The sequence below is a fragment of the Numenius arquata genome, chromosome 12, assembly GCF_964106895.1.
Source record: "Numenius arquata chromosome 12, bNumArq3.hap1.1, whole genome shotgun sequence".
NCBI classification, from domain to species: Eukaryota; Metazoa; Chordata; class Aves; order Charadriiformes; family Scolopacidae; genus Numenius; species Numenius arquata.
The window spans coordinates 35,410,107-35,423,996 of NC_133587.1; the positions used below are offsets into that span (position 1 = coordinate 35,410,107).

A 13,890-nucleotide genomic window follows, 5' to 3' on the forward strand; every position below is an offset into this window, starting at 1 on the left:
AGAAGCAACCTGGCTGCAGCAGTGCTAAAGAGCAGGGGTTTTTAGCTTGGGTGTCATGCCACACTAGAGAGCTGAGCTATTTTCAGGGCTAAGATAGTCTGTCTCTTCTCATCATATTTTACCAAGCTGATGAATCAGCCTACACGGGTCAGCCTTCAGTTGACAAGTCTCTGCCATTGGTTCTTCCACGGCATATTGTTATGACTCTTCTTCCCATCGCTGAGTCTAGACTGAATCAGTACTACCAGGGAAGGGATTTGGACATGGACAGGGTGTCTGCAGTGTATCTGAAACTTTAATTAGAAGTATTTTAGCACATTTAAAATCCCTTAGTGCTTTTACAAGAGTAAAATGCTATTTTTTATTTTTTTTTGGCTTTGATGCAATGTGGAAACTTCTATTATATCTCTTAGTGCACCAGGAACTTTTCTTTTTGACTGAATTGCACAAAATTACCTGCCCTCGCTTTCTGAAGTTTCTGTGCACTGGTAAGCAGCTGTCACGTTATATCCTTAAAGCTGCTTAGATGATGAGTGGGAAGTGTGGCATAGAGTTTAAATAATATTGAATTTTGATAAGATGATGGTTATTGTGGACTCTTAAGATTAGACTGAGAGCCCAGTTTGCCCACTTTTCTTTGACTATGTTTGACATGAAAACTATAGCAAAAAGTCACAGATTTGCTTCATAATAAATTAGGAAGCAAAGCTGATATGCTTTTGATATGCTACAAAGTTGTTATGCTACATTCAAAGTATTCTCACAGAGTAATGCCTTGTTAGCATTTCCTTACCCTTTTCATATTCATAATCACCTTGACAAGGTAGAACAAGATTGCCAATTCATATAAAAGATTTCATCTTAGGAAGGCTTCGAGGAAGCTTTATTATCATGTTGTATTTACTTTACATTTTCCTTTCTTAACCAGTCTTAAAATAATATGCTATTATTTTTTACTGATTACATAACTGATGTAATTTCTAGATTAACATTATGTTTAATCTCACAGTTTTATCATAGCTTATTCTTATATCTATCTTCTCTATTTGCAAACAGCTTTTAAAATACTTGGTAGCAGAACACCTCGACACTGCACTTAAATAACTATTAGTTAAAAAAATTCTACCAAGTGAAGTAACTTGGACCTTCTAGGTTAACAAAACTGCATCCTTTTGTCCAACCAACAAGCAGACTGCAATGGGATACCTTTTTCTGTATGAACACATGAGCAACTCAGTTTGTTGATGTCCAAAGAACGTCTTTCCGGACTTTATTTTCTCTTCTTGCATCTCTGTGAAATAAAACCGTTAAACATTTGCCAAACAACTTTTTGCAGCAAACATCTGTCAAAAGCTGTCTACCGTAACTGTGTCCATGGGTCATGGTATATATTAGAGCAACCTGCTTACCTCTGTGCTTTGATTTTTGTCCAAATGAAAACAAAGCATTTAAGGGCAGACTGTGCACTCAGCTGTGAGGCTTGTGTGCAGGCAGAGCACAGCCAGGGAATGTGCCCTGAGGACAGGAACACCTGAGCAGAGGTGCAGTTACTCGTGCGTTATTCCTGTCAGTAATGCATGTCATGTACAAATAGCTCTCTGGAATAAATGAACTTGATTTCAGTTCAGATCTAAGAAGAGTTCCATTTTGTGCAAATAACTCATGGGCAAAATAATGATAATCAACTAATTATGATTCTTCACAGTCTTCAGACTGCTCCACTTGCTCCTCAGTAGTTCTTCACTTTCTTACCAGTGTAGTTCTTTCTGTATAGTGCTCTGTATAGAAAAAAAAAAAAAACAGTCTAAATTTAGAAGGAAGAGAGTGGTGATCCAGGCAGAACGTGCCAGGCTGATTGTTGTGAGATTCACTCTGCTATGTGATGTCTGGATTCAAACAACCCAAAGCTGCCCATACTCCTTGTGTCCAGCCTTTGTTTTGGTGGTTGTTCCTTCAGAGTTATCAGCCTAAAAGGAAAGAGAAGACAGAGGAAATTGGGTAAGATGTGAGTTTTATTTTTCCAAAATTACGTAAATGGGAGTTGGATGAGCTGTAAGGTTTTTATTTTTCAATCCTCATCTGAAAAACAACAAAAGTAATAGATCTTCATTAAGTAGCAGGGCCACTGTGAGATAAATAGAAGACTGCAAGATGGCATACTCCTGCAGTATTGGTCACTGTTTAAATAATCCAGATAGATATGACATTTTGTGCTCAACTCAGTTGTTTAAACACAGGAATCTAGTGCCACTTGAGATGCCTAAAGTATTTGAGGTACCCACACAGAGGTAGTAGGTATAACGCAGGCTCTATGGGAGACCTGTGCCCTCCTTGCTGCTAGCCTGAATGTCCTTAGGGCACCTCAGATAACACTAGAAACGTACACTGAGGCATTGATTAAAGATCTTTGGGCATAATTCTGTGAAATCATAGGTTAAGATGCCTAAATTTCAGTGTCTCCACATAGCTCCTCCATGTGAGCCAGGTGCCAAAGCACCCATTACAGCCAGTGAACAGTTCAAGAGAGCAGTGCAATGGCCAAAAGTAGGTTTTTGGTTTACAGTGAAACGGATAGCTGTAGGATGCCTTTGGATACCCCACGTGAGCTTTAGATGCTGGGCCACCAGGATACAAGTCTTCAGATCTTGTGTCATGTCTGTTATCCTTATGCAATGCCTCATCTACAGTTTCTCAAATGGTATGACATGTTCATACTTACCCAACTAAATCAAGCCCCATTAACGGTAATCTAGTCCATGTGAAGATATCTGTAAGTAGACCCCAAAATTTAGGTTTCTCTGTCTATAAATTGAGGTTTTATATACTGCAAGCATATGCGTTTGATTTATATTTTATCCTTTATCCTCTATTCTTTGTTCTTTATATTATTATTATGTTCTTATTATATATACTCTATTATTATTCTTTATATTTTATATGTATATAAAATACAAAATTGTGCTGTATTTCTCCTCAGCCATGGGTTAGTATTAGCCTTCTTGTTTAGGAAGCCTCTCTCTGCCACACATATCCATCTATACATTTTGCTTTTCTTTCAGCTGTGGCTTGGCTAGAGCAATAGGAAATGCAAAGTAGTTCAGCATTCAGCAGCAGCTATTGTAGATATTTGAAATGATGACTCGTTGTAGCTTGGCCAGATTGCAGTAGCCAGTAACAGCATTTTTCTTTTCTCTCACTTCGTTATTACTCTCCTATTTCTTCATTCATCTTTCTTTCTTGCTTTTTAGACTGATCTTGTATATCTTTCTTTTCTCTCATCTCTTTCCTTCCTTTTATTTCCCGCTTCTCCTCCTTCTCTTTCCTTGTTTCTAATATAATCAATATGCAGTTGACAAAAAAAAAAAATTCTTGTACATTCGGCATTTTCCCCGTAGTTGCTTATTGTTAACTTAACAAACTGGTGTCCATGGTATTCTGGTTGGTTTTTTTTTTTTCTTCTTTTTCTGCCTGTTTCTGAAGAGCTATTATGCTGGTTCCTAGAAGCTTTGAGGTGATAACAGGCATAGACAAGCACAATCTGTTCATTGTCAATATGAACACTTGATGCTGCAACTGAAGTGCACATGGATGCAAACTCTTGATATATGCAGAAAACACATGTACAACCTTTTTTGCACATTTTTTTTTTCTGAGCGTAAATACAAAGTCTCACCACCTTTTCACTACCAAAGCCTTAACATATCTCACCCTCTGATAAACTGTCCAAGACAGCAGGATAGTTATATGGCACACTAAATCAGAGGGTTGGATTAAAAATTATGTTTTTTAAAAAAAAGATCATGAATTTACTGATCTGACACTTGACTTTTACTGGAGACTTTCACTGACATCTGTTTGGTAAATACGGATGAATCACTGTCTGCTTTCTCTTCCCCCACCCATTTGAAAACATTTCACACATTTTCTTTGGTGATTAGTTCAAACACTTTTGCTATCCAATGATTGGGGCTTATCCTGAGTGCTTACTTAGCTTAAGATACATGAGAGACCACATTTAGTGCATGTAATCTGCCTATCTGCTGCATAGCCAAAAGGTTTCAGAGCTGTAGTTCTTCAAGCACCGTATGACGATGATCATTGTAAAGCTTCCTGTAAAAAATCTTGGGTAGCCCTAAGGTCTCAGATGTCACAAAATCCTTTTTATATTGTGGATTTTTTGTGCAATGGTGCCAAAGGAAGGTGGAAGGGAATGATGTGCATGAACAAGTTCCCTTTCTCATCTTCTTCACCCTCCTATTGTGTTGAAACCTTACCAGAGGAAATAATTTTATGCGAATAGTAAAGAATTATTCTTCATTCATTTCACATGACTCTTTCACCTCTAATTCCAGGAGAAGGTTGCTCACATTGGTGGGTTAAATATTGGTGGTAAGATTGAGTGACTATAAACAGCAGTCATACAAGCACACCTTTCTTGCTGACATACTGAACTGCCTTGACATTGCTGACTCTACTCTCCTGTGTGGTACTTAGTGTTTCATAACTCATTTCTTGTTCCTCGTTATTAAAATAATGATTGGTACTTAATAGTTTAAAAGGCAGCTTGTAATTCTGCTGTTAAGAATGGTGTCACAGGCCACTAGAAAAGATATAAAGGGGGACAGGGTGTATTCCTGTACTCTTCTTTTGTCTATTTGAATAATTGGTGGAAGGATCCTCTCAAAACATCAGTAGCTGTGTTCAGCTGTAGAGGGTTAGAGAAAGGGCAGCTCCCCGACCTCTCACCACAATATACTGTGCAGGGTAGTTTTGCTGGGAAGTATAAATTGCGCTGGTTATGTATCAGGTACAAGTTGTTTGAGATTCATATGTAAAGACTTAGAGATGTCTCGCATAAATTATCTGTGTGTGGTCTGGTCTTTCTTTCTGTAGTCAACGGAAAGAAGTAGGCACTTCTCGAGTGCAGTTTGGCCTGTTTGAGACAGCTAAATCAGGATGAGATGATTCATGACAGAAATATTTCTTTTCTCTTCACAGTGAGTTTAGATGACTGGAACAGATGCAGGCATCTGCATTGTCACTGTCTAAATACAGACAAATAAAACCCATTCATTACATATGTCCTGATGTTAAAAAAAGGACTAGAGTTTGGGGTGTACTAGTTCTAAACATACATGAGCTAGCACCAGTAGAAATACAAGTTAAAAAGTGATAGAGAATCCTGACAATGGGTAAATGCATAAGTCTCGTATGCATACTGAAAACAGCAGACTGCTGTTTTCTTTATTAGTAGCTGTATGTACTCCAGTCATAATTTTAGGTGCAGTTGTTACCAGCATTTTCTCTCTCCCAGGATCATCTCCAAGTCACATCGTCTCCCACATCACTAGCGTAGCACCACACAGCACTGGTCTTTGATCAGGACAGATCAACTCACTGTCCAGCTCTCAACTGTACTTCAACGTTCCTGCTGTTCATTTTATAGAGAAGCCAGATGGGCAAAGTCTATCAGCTTACTCCTTCCATGACCCTGCAAACACAGGAGCATTTGCTATGATACTGTTTTTTTCTAGTGTTTTGCCTAGTTTAAATCTTAAACTCCCTGAGCAATAGATTTCCTGTGTTTCCCACAAGAGATGGTAGTACATTATGGTGCCTCTCATGAAGACATGCTTTCTGATACTCAGCCTCTGAAATTTCTTAGTGCTTCATTCCTGAGTTGGGCTGTAATGCTGTGGCTGTACCAAGGCTATGCTAGGTTGGGAGTCAGAAGGAAGTGTCTTTTCTGATATTTACCGCTTGCCTGTCTTGAAATGCACATTAATCTGACTTTGAATAGTTTAACTTAAAATGGGTAGAATACTTGTATAGAAACTTTCTTCTCTTATTTTCTCCTTTGCAGATGATCATTCCAGGATATGTCTGAAAGGTGAAAATAGCCACGACAATTCAGACTACATCAATGCTAGCCCAATTGTAAGTACAGTAACCTGTAAGAAATAATCCAAATAGTCAGTCCCTGTCTTTCCTTGTTGTTAAAATATGGTAACATGAGGCATCTCACTGCTCAGATTGTGCAACCTCAGGTTGTGAGTACCTCTCAACTCTGAGGTCTCAGGTTGCCTTTTCAAATTGAAGGGAAATAAATCTTCTACATGTGCATGCAATACTCTTGAAGTTCATGTACTAAGAAAAAGTCACTAGGTAGTTGTTGTTCTACTTTGTAATGCTGTCAGGTTTTCTGTACTTGATATTGTTAACTTACAGATTATAAAATTCAACGATACACCCTTACCAGAGCTTTTCCCTCTCTGAGGAGGTAAAACACACTTGTTCTTTTTTTGCTTTGTCCTACTAGCTAGAGTTGTAGGAAGAATGATTTCTGTAGGCATGGAGAGCTGAGCTCCACAGGCTTCTGAACTTCTTCTGCATCAGAAAGCAACATTTCCCCTTACCTTTTTTCCTTCGTTGCCCTACTGATGCATAGCTTGGTGTTTCTGTAGCTCTCCCAGCTCTTCGAGTTTGCTGTTTTGAAAGCAAGAACGAGATCTCTCACCGCTTGTGTATTCGTTCAAACTGCAAAATAGGTCAATCCAATTTTTGCCTCTGAATACTCCAGTGTGGCCCAGCTGCCCTTTCTGACCCTTTGTAAGCTGAATATGAATCCTTTCTTGTCTGTGAAAGGTGATAGGGAGAAAAGGTCTCTATTTTTAGACACAAAACAGATACGATAGAGCCAGTAGTGTTGCTGTGTCGTAGCATCTCAATAGAAGTGTCATGGTATCCATTTGAAGGGGGAGAAAGCACTGTGTCCTTGACCTCCATGAGACTGCTAGTATTGGAGTTGCTTTTGCTCATGGTTCTTACTCACATTAATTAGGCACTAAAAAGTTATTGTAGGGAAACTATGAGAAAGAACTTAGGATGGAAAATTAGATCTCACTGTAGTGGGCTGTGTACACCATTACTGGCTCATTTTTCTGGGGAGTATCACTCCCCCAGTTAAATCACTTTGTGTGGGCAAGGCAGCTGACAATTTGCAACAGCATGAAATTACAGGCTGCTTCCTTCCAACGTTGTTGACAATACTTTTTCGCTTTAAAAACCCCACAACTATATGGAAACTGTTCTCTGAGCTTTGTTTTTGTTACTTTCAGTGGTGTTCAAAAGCTTCTTTTCCTTGAACATATGAAAATGTTTTATTCAAAGAGTTAAAAAATACACAGATCCCAACAAACATCTTTGGGATGCTTTTATCTTTGACTTAGGATAGTGGGGAAACCAAAGCACCTGCATACTTCAGGAATTGTCAGCTGCCATTTTAGAGGACAGGGGCAGATGCGCACAGATTAGAGCAGATTTTGGACTACCTTGAAGTATGTCTCTGACCTGACCAAGCTCTAGCTGGCCCCAGGATCAGGAGTTCAGAGTAACTTGGCGCTCCAAGGAATAGGCATCCTGCTTGTAGTCATGCACAGAGATCCATCTCCAGGGCTTCAGTGCTCTGTTTGCCTGTCTTAAGAAGCACATTTGATGAGTTATGTTTGGTCAAGCCTTAATTTGATAGTAGAAGCTGAGAGGTTTTGTGGCAAGCACGGGAGTGGGGAGGTGTTAACTGGAAGTGAGATATTGTCTTCTTGTAAGAGCTTGGTTGTAATTCGGATGACTGCAACATGATACAGAAGTGGAATTATAGCATCTGTAGACAGTGCTAAGCCAAGTTCAGTGCTGGCAGCAGTACAGTTGCTGTGTTTTTACTGAATAACCAAGATGGGCTTCTGCAACCTGCCCAAAAGTCTGTGTAGAGAGAGCTTAATTGTTTTTAGTACACAAATTTTGTGTAGAAGGGGCAAATTCTTGCATGTGTGTATATGCCTGTTACACTATAGTCCAGAATTACAATTACATCTATTCCCTTAATTACAGTAAAGAGAAAAATATTAGATTAAGTAGTGTTGGGGCTGGAGAGAAAGGGCCAAGATGTCCCATTGACATAACTGGGAAGACATTTGCTTTGTCAGGATGCCCAAAGCTGATGCAGGCAGAGAGTCTCCTTCCTCGGCTTTACCTCTCATAGTTTTACAGGAGGTTGTAATCTTCCCTTTCCATTCAGCCCTTAATAAGGGTGTTTTCTTCTGCAAGGTTAAAAGGTATTTCTTTTTTTGTAGCTTTCCCAGACTCCAGAGTTTTGTTCAGTGAAAAAAGTCACACTAATGAAGCAAAAATTCTTATGGTTGTCTCTATATCTCTTACAGAAATATATCTATGCCCAGAGATAAGTGGGTGCACAAGTGTTTCATTAGACTGGGACAAGTACCTGGTATCTTGCATAGCCATGAAAAACTGGCAAGAGAAACTCTTGAGTTCCTCTTCGTCATGGTAGGATAGGGACCCTACTGTGTGGGAAGGAGTGCCGCAGCCCACATTTCTGTAGACAATCTGTTATTCCAAGGAAAGAGATGTTCCAGATGGTTTTGTGAGTTCATTTCAGTAAGTCAATAGTCATTTTTCTATTTTGAAAGCAATAGATAAAATGTGTGTTTCCTGAAGGTGATGCAGTGGGAGGTTGGTAGGAGGAAAACACTACTTTGCAAGCCCATAGTTTGGAAAGATTCCCAGCAAACTGTGTCATTTCAAGACAAATGAAGTATCTTCAGGTTTGTTTAAATGTATTTGTTAACTTGTTAATCTGGTATTGCTTTTGTATAATGAGGTAGAATATAGGAGTGACAGTCCTGCTTTCCACCTCAGAAACCTATGGGAATGTTATAACGGGCACTTGATTCTGCAATATTGCGTGTGGCTGTACAGTCGTTGCAGCCGGAGCCGGACGTACATGCTATTACTACTGCTGTTTATTTGAGATATTTTCAGTTAGCAGACACACATTTAATCAATTTCTTTGTAAGTGTACAGTGGATGTGGAGTACCAATAAGTCTGTCTTTATTTGCTCTTGCTAAAATCCTACCATTTCTTTCCTTCAGACTGCTGCCTTTCAACTTAAATAACCTCAGTAATTATCATGTCAATGCAGTGATGTTCCTGGTGCATTTGCGCCTTGCAGCGCCTGGGTTAAGAGAGAGCATTGTAGTGAGCTGCAAGATGGGCATTAATAGCACAGGATCAGTACAGTCTGAACTGACTGGAAGAGGCTTTTTCCTCCCTGCGCGTGTGAGCTGTCTGGTGGGGGAAGAGTGTAAAATAAAGTAATTATATTTGAGCTTCAGAAAGGGAGGCTTCCAGTCGTGTACATGTCGCTGGGTATCTCCAGCTTCTGGGTCAGTGGTCCAGTCTCCAGCTGGGGCTCACTCAACCTTAACTTAAGTCTAAATGAGTGCAGCAGTACACCGTAAAAAAATCCCCCCGCTAGACAATGAACTGGCCACCTGCCCACATGTTTCTTCCTTTTAAAAAATGCTCAAGACCTCCTTTCCTTCCAATATGTTGTGAAAACTGGGGTGAGATTGATGGCCTCATCACGGCTAGGAGTGGGTGAGGAGAATCAGCAAAGATTTAGTCCAAGTTCCTCCTGTAGGTCTTAAATTTCACTATAGCATGAGGCCTGGCAAAATGAGTCCTTAGGATAAATTTGCAGAGTAAAAGTGAGGTAGAAATCTGTTTCCCTCCTCTCTGAAATAACATAAAGTACTATGATAATAACTCTGCTATCAGCAGTTGAATGAAAGGCTTGCAATTACAGCACAAGAAGACCCTGACTGTGCAGAATAAAACTGTGATAATTACATCTGTCATATTTGTACTTAGTCCTCATTAAATTTCGGGAAAATCATCCAGTAGTAAATAATGTGCAATCTTTGCTTTTAAATCAGAGGTCATGAAAGTAAATGGGAATTCTGTTTTTCCTCATAGGGTGTCTGAGAGAGAAAAAATCCCATCAACTACATTTAAAAACTCAGTTTGCTTATTATTGGAGACACCAGACTGAGGAATGTCATTAGCATGACAGTTTGTTCAAACACAGCATACAAATTTCATCACCAAGAATAGACTCTGAAATTCATAATGGCATTCACAACCAGATTTACTTCTTTCATTCCATTAGGGGTTTTAAAGGAAGGATTTAAAAATTGTTTTAAATTTTAATTCAAACATGAAGATGAAGACTAGTCTACCTTTTTAATTTTAATGCTGAGATGAATGTGATTACAGAGTTCATCTGCATTTGCTGGATATGCTTTCCTCTACAAAAGCAAACATTTTTACTTTTCAAGACTGTCTATATTCTGTGTCATAAATACCTGCATGAAAGTAGATTTTATTGGTATTGTAAACACATTAAATCTGGCAACTACACAGTAGCTTGAATCCATACAAATTTTTAAGGTGTTAATCGGAGTTCAACTTTCTGTTACATTTGGTCTATACTGGATCTCATTCTGATCTTATATGATTTAGGAACATTTCAGCTGGACTCAGAGGATTTAGATAAGGTAAATATGGTGTGACTGAGACCACATCTCACTCAGCATCTTTCTGTGTGGAAAGTAAGAATCTGGCAAGCTGAGAGGGAAGGTAAAGGGCAGGAATGAATCAGGGTATCTTTTATATGAGATTTCAAAACAGTCATTGATGCTTATTGACAGTTTTACTTCAGTTTACAGTTTTAGAAGACTACTTAACAAGAATCTATATGTACAACTCTCATGGCCAAATACAATAAATTTGAGGATTTACGCCAAGAATGTATTGATTTTGCTTTATTTCATCAGCATTATCAGTGAAATCATGCAGCAGCATGATCTCTATCTAAAAACTCAACAAAATTCAGGGTTCTTCAGGGAATCTTTGCCTGTCCTAGGATAAGGCAACTGGATATTAGGACTCTTGAAGGAAAAACTATAGGAGTAGCTTTTATTCTCTAGTAAAGCAAAGGCGAAATTGTGGTCTGATATTAATTTAACAAAGGTGCAACTAATTGTGATACTGTGCTCTTTATATATTTTCCTACTTTAAGATACTGTAAGTCAATTTTCAGTACAAAGCCCTGTAGAAAAAAACACAAGTTGTGCCACTAAAGTTTTCTGTAGTTTTTCTTTTCCAACAAGAAATCTGAATGCTCCTCCTTTTTTGTTTCCATTTGCTTTTGATATTGGTAGTGACAGAAATCACCACAGTCAATTGCATGGTCGGTTATAGTAATTCTTGATCCCTTTCTTTCCCTAATACAAAATCATGGAAAAATAGATTGAAACATTATCAGCAGACTTGCCTTTGTTGTACTGCAGCAGAAAATGAGAATTCCACCATACCAGAACAGTTGTAGTAATTGCAGCTTTTTCTTTCCAAAAATGGCTGTTCGATCCAGTTCTGATGTAAACCTTGTAAACTTTGTGCTTTGATGGGGACATAGAGGGAAAAATCTTGTTCTTTTTGAACAATTACTATTAGGGTGATTTCTGAAGGTTGTTCTGATGTAAAATGTTAGCAAACAGCCAATTTTTGTTTTAATACTTGATAGTATGAAGCCTGCTGTTCTCTGTTCTTCTCTGGAGAATACATTTTCTGTTTTATTTTCATGAAGTGAGAAATCTGAGGGATCCTTGAAAGAAGATAATGACTACTGACATAAAATAGAGCCTTTTACTTGATCCTTGATTAGTTAGTTTAAAACCCATTACTGACTTTATTTCTTTATTCAAACTTTTGTTAAACTTGATAGATGAAGATGCCCTTGGTGTTCTTAGTGACCTTGAGAGAATAAAAAAGAACATAACAAAAACATTCAGGAGCCCTCCATTGCAGTCACCTACTCACATTAAATTGAATGTGACCAGAGTAGTGATTTTTCACACTTTTCTTGAAATACATGGCCTTTAAAACAGTACATACAATAGAAAATTGATGAAACCAGGAATTTCATTTAATTAGTTTAATCTTTGCTCTTATTTTTGTTCAGTTAAAGATCATTTAATAGTGTGATAGGGCTTTCTGCCATCTTCTATTTGCTCCAAGCAAGAAGAGTTTCTGCTCATAATTGTTTTCTGTGCAACACAATGTGCTTGGAATGTAATAATTGTAATTGTCTTTTGAATTATTGTTAAATGGCTGATACACTTCACTACTCTGTGCTTATTGTAATGTTTGCCACGTTCCAACAGCACCTTTGTGACAGAGGTTGATTAATGTTGAAATGCCAAGATTGGCCTATTCCTGATTTATCAGCTGAACGTTGAGAAGTATTTCCTCCATGACAGCGCTATTTGCATCACCCTTGATTTCGTCTGCCTTTGTTTCCTGGCATGTCTACATACAAAAGAATTTAGTTCAAGAAGAAATTCAAAGTAAATTATTATTTTTCAAAAGTTAGTATATTCGCTGTCGGTTACATTTCCAAGTCAGGCTCTTGCCTGTTAGACAAGTGACATCATTTTCAAGTGGATGCAGCCTGCAACAGTTTCCAGTGGGAGTAGCAAGTCCTCCTTAGTGCAGGTCGATTTTTCTAAGCTAAGATTTTTAGTTCCAGCATAGGAAAATATTTAAGCACTTGATTAAATCCTATAGATCTCTGTGGGATTCAAAACAAAACAACAACAGAAATTATTTCAACTATAATAGAGAAAAAAAAAAAACCTTTAAGCCTGACTCTGCTTAATCACATTAGCTGTTTTCAGCTCTGTTTAGTTCAATGTTCTTAGAAAAACAAAAAAAAAAGTTGCCCATTTTGAAATGGTTCCTAAGGTCCTAAGGATTTTTTGCTAATAGTGCTTTCTGAAAAAAGCTAATTTTTCCCTGATTTCAAAATACCCACAGTAGTAAATGTCCTGCTATCAGAATTGCTTTTGTCAAAAGGCAAAGAAAGCAAGGTTGAAATTTGTTGTGAGCAATTGCTTGTGAAGAGTTGCTGATAAGAGAAGCATCTCAATGAAACTCAGAATAAAATGATGGTATTATAGACATCCTGGTCAAGGTTTTTATAACTATGGGTGTTGAATCAGAAGTAAGCTTTTATTCTAAATGGATTCAGTGACTTCATTTTACCTGTGTTGTGTTGTCACAGAGAATTTTAATAGTGCGTCCAGCTTAATTATACATCAGAAAATTAGAAACATAAGTGTTCTCTTCCTTTTTGCAACATTCATCATATTGTTGTTCTGTTAAAATAACTTGCATCTGTTCTTTTATGGTTCTTCCCTCTTTTATGTTGCACATAATTATGAGGTGCCTTCTTTTACGCTGACATGTACCATCACTGAAAATTTTGATAGGCTATGAATAAATTCAGTAGATGCCTCTTAATGCAAATATGAGTCACATTCATTCTTATTCAGATCTTTACTTATAGAACAGAATCGTGTATCGAGACAAATTCTACTTTCAGCTACGTGGGTATAAGTTAACTCTTGCAGACTTAAGTGTCACTGAGTCACACCCACACAACTGAGGGCTGAACTGGGGCTTTTATTTATGTTGAAAGTTTTGTCTTGCCCAGTTCAGGGTTAGAATGAATTTGTTTGGTTTTTAATCCTATCAGCAGATCTTCTTTTTCAGCAGAATGGGTCCTAAGATTTATAACCAAGAAAACCACCCATCAGTTCAAAAACATTCATTGTAACACACTAATCCTATTTACTCTTGATGGCTTTGTTTCTTAGATTCTTTATTTTTTCTGCTCAGTGAATTTTCTGCTCCTTGAATTAAATGTAATAATTAAGGTCTTTAAGCAGAACTTCCTCTATTGAGGCCAAATCCATGCATTTAGATAAATCAGCTAACCAGAAAAAGCCAGAAACTGAATTTGTTCCCCATTTTTGCTGGTTTTTAGTTACATGTGCCCTTGACTGGCACAGTGGAAATGGAGAACATATTTAGATGTGTGGAGCATTCTTAACACTCAGTGTAGAAAAATGTTTCAAATGGCTCCTAGGTTGCTATGAAACCACGAGTACTGATCTCAAATAAATGCCTTT

At 37.9% G+C, this 13,890-nt stretch overlaps 1 protein-coding gene across 1 annotated transcript in view; it reads left to right on the top strand.

Moving 5' to 3' along the window:
• The window catches only part of PTPRN2 (protein tyrosine phosphatase receptor type N2), a 654,118-nt gene that overhangs the window by 595,233 nt on the left and 44,995 nt on the right, over nt 1-13,890 (top strand). Inside the window, 1 exon segment of the mRNA XM_074157635.1 lies at nt 5,864-5,937. Coding sequence (XP_074013736.1) covers nt 5,864-5,937 — 74 coding nt within the window.